Source organism: Centruroides vittatus, unplaced genomic scaffold (assembly GCF_030686945.1).
Source record: "Centruroides vittatus isolate TY-2023 unplaced genomic scaffold, ASM3068694v2 contig_2065, whole genome shotgun sequence".
Taxonomy (NCBI): domain Eukaryota; kingdom Metazoa; phylum Arthropoda; class Arachnida; order Scorpiones; family Buthidae; genus Centruroides; species Centruroides vittatus.
In genome coordinates, this window is record NW_027121279.1 from 62595 (window position 1) to 71754 (window position 9160).

A 9160-nucleotide genomic window follows, 5' to 3' on the forward strand; every position below is an offset into this window, starting at 1 on the left:
TAAATTTATTTAAATTATTTTATTAAAATTCTAATTATTAAATTTAGCAAGAGATGGCGCCTAACGCCTAACTCTAGTAGCAAATTAACTTTAATTATTAATATTACTATAGCCATTTGCTAGCCCGATAATTCGGCAGATGTTGATCTTTGTAAATTAAACATAAATTACGTGTGATGAGCATTGCTGCTAATTTTTTCTAACACCCTGTTTGACTTCACAACAATTCTAACTTCTATTTGCTGCTTTTATGTATTTCTTACAACAGTAAAAATTTCCTGAAAGAGTAAGAATCACTTTCTGATTAATCCGAACAATTACTCGATTAGTTCGAATTAGGGCGACGGTACTGTGACGTTGTTTTGTTCTGTTATATTGTAAATTAATTAATCGATTGATTTCCTTTCAGATTACACAAATAACAATAATGTGAATGATTCAATATAAAATAATTATATGGTAATTACTAACAAAATTATATTTATATTAAATGCGTTTAAATTAAAAATAAGCTTTCCTGTTTCAGGAGTTTGTTTGCCCCTGTAATAATGATTAACGATAGTGTCGAGAATGCATGGAAAAAATTGTTCGTGCTTTTCTGCCAAGATGATTATTATTTCCAAGTTTATGGTAAATATTTTCTTATAATTTTAATTTAACAAATAGTTTATATTATTTATATACAGAAACAGCTGATGGCAATGTTTTGTAAACTAACCATTACAAAATTGTTTTATTGTCTTTCACATTTGAATTTAAAACAATAATTATAATTAAATAAAATTACATAAACAATTTTCTGATAATCTGAAATATTTTATTTTATTCATTATAGTGCTGCTATAACAGATTTTCAGTAAGTTTATGGCAATATACAGTCAAACCTGTTTTTATGCGCTCTTTTTATGTGCGATTTTTATTTGTGCGATTTTTTTAATGCGAATTTTTAATTTGTGCGGTATAGTTGGCGACTAATCTCGTGCGATTCGTCATGTCTTACGTTGACTTATTATAGCTAAATAAACTTATTATAGCATAAATGCACTTATTATAGTAATATTATTGCATGAATATGCGAAAAATGAAATAATTTACTTTTTAAGTCAACAAAACACCACCTGGACAAAAATATGTAAAACAGACGATAGACCAGACGATGCAGTCAAGTGCTGACATCTGTTGTCAATAAATTCTATTTCGTACGGTTTTGAGTTATTTTCTATGTGAGACTTTTTTTATGCGGTCCCTGTTGACCGCATAAAAAAATATTTTTTAATTGTGTCGCGAAAACTATTATTTACAGCCATTCGTGAAGTTTCGTGAGATTTTTTTTATGCGTTTTTTTTAATGTGGTCCCTATCCCCCGCATAAAAACAGGTTTGACTGTATTTCTTAATTGGGCTGCAATTTAGAAAAAAAAATATATTGTAGACCTATAAATTCACACTGTCATTCGTTTGCCTGTCCATTCTTTATTCTTTCTTAATCTCGAGAACGGTATTAGATAGATGAAAGTCGAGACCCAATATGAAAAGATCAGGAGTAGAAGTATATACGAACTCCGGGTTTGTATCGAAAGTCATGTTATTTCAATTTAAAAATATTCCCATAAACGGAGTTAGAAAGTTGACCTGTTGTCAATGGAAACGTATGATGTACTGGGGCAAGACACTACTAAAAATAAGGCCAATAAATCTATATAAACACATTTTCGACTTTAAAATTCTCTCAATTTTAGTAGTGTTTTGCTCTTTTCTCAATCCTATTAAACTCTTCATGTTCTGCAATTTTTTTCATGATGTTACTTATACCTCTGATAAAAAATGAATTTCGTGGTTCCACTAAGTTTGCTGTTGTTCGTCCTTGGTTTATCACCATTAAACCTTCTAATCAGACCTTTTATCGTGTTAGTTTCATATCCTTGTGTCGTGGCCTAGTGTAATTGACAGGATACTGTATGAAAATATGCAGTTGGGGTTAAACAAGGACTGCATCAGTGTGATCAGAAGGAGCTTGACAATTAGACTTAAAGAACATCAATATAACGTAAGAAAGGGATCGAATAACACAGTACTCTCCAGGTTGACGCAAACTGAAGGCTCAGTGATAAAATGAGAAGAAGCAAACATCATTAAGGTTGGTACAAAACGCTGAAAAAATTGAAATATACAAAAACAGGTTGAAAGATAAGTGCATAAATGCAAGCGATATCGACAACCTAGCAAAGCCATGGAAATACGTTGTACGAAATAAGCTTGTTAAAAGATCATAAATGCTTCATTTTTAGTAGATATTTTTGTATATTTTGGGATTATTTACCTTACATTTTACTGTTATTCATTATTTATTTTACATTTTATTCGTTATTTAACTTTTACTTATTTAAACTTTTAGTCACAAGTCTCTCATTTTTAACATTGTTTTGCCTCTATGCATAATACTTTTCTGTAAACAACGAAATCATAACGATTATCCAGCTAACTCCGTTCAGGAGAAAATGTTTGGATTGAAATAACGTGACTTGCGGTTTTAACCGGACGTTCGTATATATTATATTTAATCGAAACCACCTTTCCTAAGGTTTCTATGTATTGTGTCTTGTTTCACCTGTATAACTCTGTTTATATTGAAGAAGGACAGACAACTGACAGGATTCCAGTGGAAATTCACAGGTCTGCAATTTTAAAACTGCTACTTAATAACCAGTCTTTAGCAGCTTTATGGTTGGCTGACAGAACATTGCTGTCGGGCCCTTAACGAAATTATATAATTTTATCAACAGATTTTATTTGTGATATTTTTTGTTTTATTTATTTATTTATTTTTAGGTCTTTTTGCTTGGATAACATTATTATATTTTACTATTGGATTAATGTTTACTTTCGCGGATGTAACAGGAAAGCCAGAAGCTTTAGTACGTCTAAGAATACAAAATACTGATGCGTTTCCAGTGAGTTAAATGTATTCCTGTATTATTACTAAATTATAATAATTAATTTCCGACCTTTCTACATTATAATGGTTAAAAATATTAATACTTTTTAAAAATTACATATTATCTGAAGGAAGATCACATGCATTATTTTTGTAATAGAAGTTCGTTAATTCATTACCGAATAATCAGGAATGTTCGGTAATTCGGCATATTTTGGAAAGTAGCCGATAATCCGGAAATGTGCGATAATTTTTCGCGTATCGTTACGCGCTTGTACACATGGTGCATTAAAGAACTGGATTGGAATGATGCCTTTAGGCAAAGCCAAGAGATGATGCCATCCGGCAGAGTAGTATTAATTAAGAATGTAACAGCATAAATAAAGAATATCAAATGTTAAGTTGGAATGAAAAATGTTATCTTTTGAATTAATTTTCATTATAAACGAGCAAGTATTTATTGTCACATCGTCACAATGCCGGGCTGTAATTTATCGTCATAGTGAACTTGAGTTTAGTAGCATCTTTCCTATACATGATAATTTTACTGTCATCAATGAAGTTATGCCAGTCACCTATCTAATTCTCTACAGGAGAAACTTAACGTGACTACCGGTCAAGCCGGGAGTTCTTATATAGCTAATCGGGGCCTTATGCTTTAATCTTACCCCACCTCGCCTGCATTTTCATCTATATGATACCGTTTTTGAGAATGCATTTTACCTGCGATGTACTCATTTTTACTTTCTCGGCTCTGTTATATATAACAGAGAAAAAGTATATCGATCGAAGAAAAAATGTACTAAAACTTATTATACTGGTTGAGGTTCTAAGTAGCGAAGTGAGGATGTCTTAGTCAAAAAGTAAGACTTCTCCCTTTGCTAATTAGAAGCTACACCAGTATAATAAGTCAATTAATAAACAAGGTATACGTGGATAATATAAAAACAAAATTGAAGTTCGTTCTCTTTTCAATTAGTGACAAATTATTAATTTACACATATTAATGTAACAATAAATAACAATAGAATGAGAAAATTTGTAATGGCGAATTCGGCTGGCTGCTGTAGTGAACTTTGTACAAATCTACAGAATTTGACACTGTTTTTTCCTGTTCGACTGTTCAGAGTTGTGCAATTGTTTGGATCACACCTATTACGGTTAGTTTATTATTTTCTTACGGAATGATAACGTCATTAATATACTTATGCTTCTTGGTAGAATTGCCAGCCAAATTCGCCATAAATAATATACATTATTCATTTTTCAAAATTATTTATTTCAGGTCAAAATGTCAACAGTTTATCGGGTGGTGAAACAGGTGTTGGTGAATCATTTTCTTATCACGTTCCCATTCATTCATTTTGGTCACAAACTTTTGAAATGGAGAGGAATAGAAAGTGTAGAAATAATTCCAAGTGTTCGATCGATAATTATAGATCTTATGTTCTATTACATTATATATGAATTTTTATTTTATTACATCCATAGGTAGGCTACTATTGTCTCTTAAATTAATTTTTAGTATTAAGATAATATCTGAATAATTTGATATTTGAGTAAAATGTCAAATTGTAATTTAGATGAAAAAATGATAATATTAATCTATATTCATGTTTTTCAATAACTTTAATGTGTTTGTCATTTATTTGAATTATTAGTAATCCTTACTTGAAATTAATGTAATGAGAACTCTTCATACAAACACACACACAAAAGAGCGTGAAATATATTTGATCTAGCCCTGAATTGTACTAACGAATTATTCGCAACACGAAGTAACGAACGTTACACTATTCTACTAATTACATGTATAATATACAAAGCAGTGACGTAAACAGTATGGTTTGCTACACAGCAATTCTAAAACAGAAATGAATCGTTCTGTTACCCAAGAGTTGATAAGAGCATTTGTAAGTAGTAAAACTAAAGTTGTTGTAACCGATAACATTACAAAATATTTTCGTAATTATCTTCCTCCTTGCATCGTAACAGTTACCTGCACACCCACTCACACGTATCTGCGTTACTCGCAATTTACGGACAGCCGTGTGTTTGACGCAGTGTTATTTTGGTAAAGTTTAAAATAACGCATCCTTACTAATTTCTCTCAGCATTAGCATAAAATTAAAATAGAGCATGCCCGTTTATGCACAGCAAAAACGGATTGAAAAATATTATGAAATTATTGAAGAAATTCTCTTAAATTTCGATCTATTGTTAATAAAAAAAAAAACATTGTAAGAAGACAAAATTATCGTTTGCGATTCTCAGATTCTGTAGCTAATGGAAAGAGAAGAGTTAGACCTAAACATTTGAACTAATAATGGGTGAACCTTACATACAGGCACAAAATCATCTAATTCAGTGTCTGTTTTGACTTTTGTTAATTGCATTAGGGTGAAATCACGTGGCGCTCATGTGTAATAAAATGGGCTTATCACCTATCCTTTTTACTTCGTACACCTTACTTTGCTTTCATCACTTTTTTCTACGTTGCCATAATGACCTCATTCCCAAAACACTTCCTTTTACTGGCACGAATTGTTACTAAATTTTGCATAAAATAGTTTAACTTTGAAATATCCTTCCTACGACAATACATATCAAAATGATTTGTTCTTATTCAGTGAACTCTGTATTGTTTAAAAACAAGATTCACTAAGATATGAACTTTTAAAGTTGAACTTGGCTATAAAATCCCAACTGGTATATTTTCTATGAAGATAATGATGCATATATTACATATAAGTAAGTGGTTTTATCACTTTATCAAGTAGTTACTTTATTAATATTTAACAGAAATTTTTATTAGTTAAAACAATGCAGTATATGAAATTTCAGATATGATATTTTCTGTGTAATCCATGTTTATTACTTTTGCAGTCGTTTAAGTGGATTGTATTTTTAAATATATATTTATTCATTTTTTAGATTGTTACATTACCCTAAACTTTATAAACACATTCATAAACAACATCACGAGTGGACTGCCCCCATAGCTATAGCAGCAATGTATTGTCATCCTATAGAGCACTTGGTGGCTAATGTCATTCCACTGTACGTTGGTCCATTCCTGAAGAAAGAGTTTTCCACTTACCATCTTTCTATGGTTTACTACATCTATTATTATAACATTGGTCGAGCATTCTAATTATCATCTTCCAGTTATAAAACTAAGTGAAACGCATAATTTTCACCATAAGAGGTAAGTAGAACGAAACGTTAAGAATTTAAAGAGACATGTTGAAACTTATGCCATTATTTATTTTCATAGATTCAATGAGAATTATGGAAAAGTGAAAGTTATGGATCGTTTGCATGGAACCAACGCTCCCATTACTAAAATTACGAGATTTTTTGGAAATTTAATGATTCAATCACATACTTTTTTGAAGAAGTTCTTTTTAATCCTCACGAAAAACAAATAGAAGTTTGCATAATTTGAGTGGATATCGTTCAATAAGTTATAGAACAATGACTTTAAACCAGTTTTAAACTGAAAACACATCAATCTATTTTTGATATTACTGATGAAATATTTTTTTTGTAATGTGTAAATAGAATCTTTCCTTAAAAGAAAATGCAAATTACTTTACATCTTAATATATTAAGTATTTGCAGCAGCAATTCATTTTAGTATTAAACTTATAATACAGTATGAAACATATTGCTTAAAATTTAATGTGAGTGAAGTTGAATTATTGTGAGTAATAGTGGCAATACTTAATAATAAAGTCTTGAAAAAGTAATTTATACACTTTTTCAGTAAATATTCTACTCTTATTTTGAAATACCCATCCTATGAACTTTGGTATCCCAATGGAATCTTGGCTTTCTATAACCACTGCATCTTTACACACATTACTGTTTTATATTTTATTACTATATGTTATATTATATTATATATTAATATCTTACTATTTTATGTAATATAATAAAAGAAACTTTGAATAATGTGAAAACAATTGCAAACAATTAATCAGACTTTCGTATATAGTTTCTGGTGATGGATTATTTTTTCATTGATGAAGGAAATGTAAAATTTTACTGATTAAAAATGAAAATGTATGAATATAATCTAATATAACTATATCTTTCGTGCTATATTATTGTTATTTTTGTAACTTAAACTTATAAATTTTAAATCAAAAATAATTAAGGTTTATAAGAACTGTGCTTACTTTTAATGTGGCGAGATAACAAACATTACATAAGATCAATTAATTTATATGCCTCTGTGTCCTTATTTTCAATTTGTTATATATTTTGTCTACGAGGACAGCCTATTATTCAGAGAAAACAAACAATCTTTATTGATCATCTTCTAATATACTTGTACACACTTTCTTTGTGTTTCGGACCATGAAATCCTTCCTCAGCAGGTTTAAAAAAACGCGGTGTTAAAATAAATTTATATAAATTAAAAAAATATATAACAAATTTTCCCGACAATAATATATGACTTACAATTTCTTTATTGTTATTTACTTCGATATGCAAGTAAATACACAGAAGAATTCCTATTACTATGTTATAAAACCTGTATAAAGTTAAAAAACATTTATTAAATATTTATGCGGGCCTCAGGCAATTTCCCTTTCTCCCCATGAGATAAGGCGTCATTTAAAAGAATACGATTTTGATAGTTAAAGAAAACCTTTATTACTGTTGCCACAGGTAAAACAGAAACTTCCTAGACTTGTTTTTTTTATATAGAAAATTTAAAGTGAATTATTTATTTTAGCGCAATCTATTAACATTTTTTAAACGAATTTTTTACAAATCAGGTACATAATAAGTGGGAGTTATCAAATTTTTAATCGTAACATATTAAACCAGAAATTATGGTAAATATCAATAATTTACTATTCTTAAATTCAAGTGTTTTAGTCAACCTTACAGGTGGAAAGAGTAAAAACAATAGAAAAAGAAAAATATATATTAGTGTAACTTTATCAATTATAACAGCAAGGTTGAGACCGAAGTTTTAAACGCGAAAACGTGTACGTCAGACGTTCAGCGCCGCTTTCCTGTAAGCCTAGAAGTTTGACAATGGCGTTTGGAATGTCGAGCGTGATTGCACTGACTTTCCAAACACTATTGTCAAACTTCTAGGCTTACAAGAAATCGGCGCTGAACGTCTGACGTACACGTTTTCGCGTTTAAAACTTCGGTCTCAACCTCGCTAATGTAATCATAATTTGTCAAGTAGATTTCTTTTGTTCGTTACGTTATACTTTACTTACATTAGAAACTTTTTTTCTGAATTTCTTGTAGCAAATACAGTGTATAGCCTACTTTCTTTACTTGAAGCATATTTTATGAAATTTAAAAAAAAATTTTGGAGTTATGTAACACAAATTCCAACAAAATTCGATGGCGTAGGGTACATTTCAACATACAAATTGTTAATTAACATATAGAACAGCGTTTCTCAAAGTGGGCGATAACGCTCCCTTGTGGGCGGTGAGTAAATCTAGGGGGCGCTGGAGGCAGGGTACTGAATGGTGACCAAAGGCAAAAGTTGGGGTCACTGACAGCCGTTCCCTTTTTTCTGTTAAACTGATAAGAGGAAACATTGCATTTAATGGTTTCCAGATGTTGTGAACAATGACGGTAAAGACACAAAGTGTGAGATTCATAGAAAAGTTTTCCTAAGAATCTTTCCAATCCTTTCTCACACAAGAGAAAATGGGTTAGAGGTGTTGCGTATAACTTTATGGAGCAAAGGGAGCGGTGGATCAAAAAAGTTGGGAATCACTGATATAGAAGGAAAACACTATTACAACTCTTTCTTATTTGTACTATATATGTTAGTACACGGAAAATTAATCTCCACTCTTTTCTGACGTACGGAGGCTAGAAATTTTACAGTACTCTAATCTTTCCTTTTCGTTTCCCCCACGTAAAAATTAGGAGTTTCACAGGAACATGGAAGTCTGTAAACCACACCATCTTCTTCCAATAATTCTTTTTTCACATTAGGTCTTGTCACAAGTCCAAATGACCTGTTTTTTTGCATCGAAGTCAATTTAGTTAAATTATTACAAAAAATTTGTTGATATTTTACGAAAATACCTTTAACATATGGAAAAGAAACATACTTATCTACTGACTGTTTTTCTTTTTTTACTTGAAATCTGTTTTCTAAATATACATTATACCAATTCTTAAGGAGTCTTTTTGGATAGCCGTTCAATAGATAATTCTTATTTATTTCTGT

At 30.3% G+C, this 9160-nt stretch overlaps 1 protein-coding gene across 1 annotated transcript; it reads left to right on the plus strand.

Moving 5' to 3' along the window:
* Nucleotides 1-459: 459 nt before the first annotated feature.
* LOC136970617 (fatty acid hydroxylase domain-containing protein 2-like) lies at nucleotides 460-6379 on the plus strand. Its single transcript, XM_067265064.1, has 5 exons — nucleotides 460-630; nucleotides 2829-2950; nucleotides 4220-4425; nucleotides 5869-6142; nucleotides 6212-6379. The coding sequence occupies exons 1-4, from the start codon at nucleotides 549-551 to the stop codon at nucleotides 6086-6088; spliced, it is 630 nt and encodes a 209-aa protein (XP_067121165.1). The 5' UTR covers nucleotides 460-548; the 3' UTR covers nucleotides 6089-6142; nucleotides 6212-6379.
* The last annotated feature ends 2781 nt before the right edge of the window (nucleotides 6380-9160 follow it).

Coding starts and splice junctions, on each gene's coding strand:
- LOC136970617 (XM_067265064.1), top strand. CDS start 549: ATGATTAACGATAGTGTCGAGAATGCATGGAAAAAATTGTTCGTGCTT. Junction 631..2,828: donor TTATTATTTCCAAGTTTATG/GTAAATATTTTC, acceptor ATTTATTTTTAG/GTCTTTTTGCTTGGATAACA. Junction 2,951..4,219: donor AAAATACTGATGCGTTTCCA/GTGAGTTAAATG, acceptor TATTTATTTCAG/GTCAAAATGTCAACAGTTTA.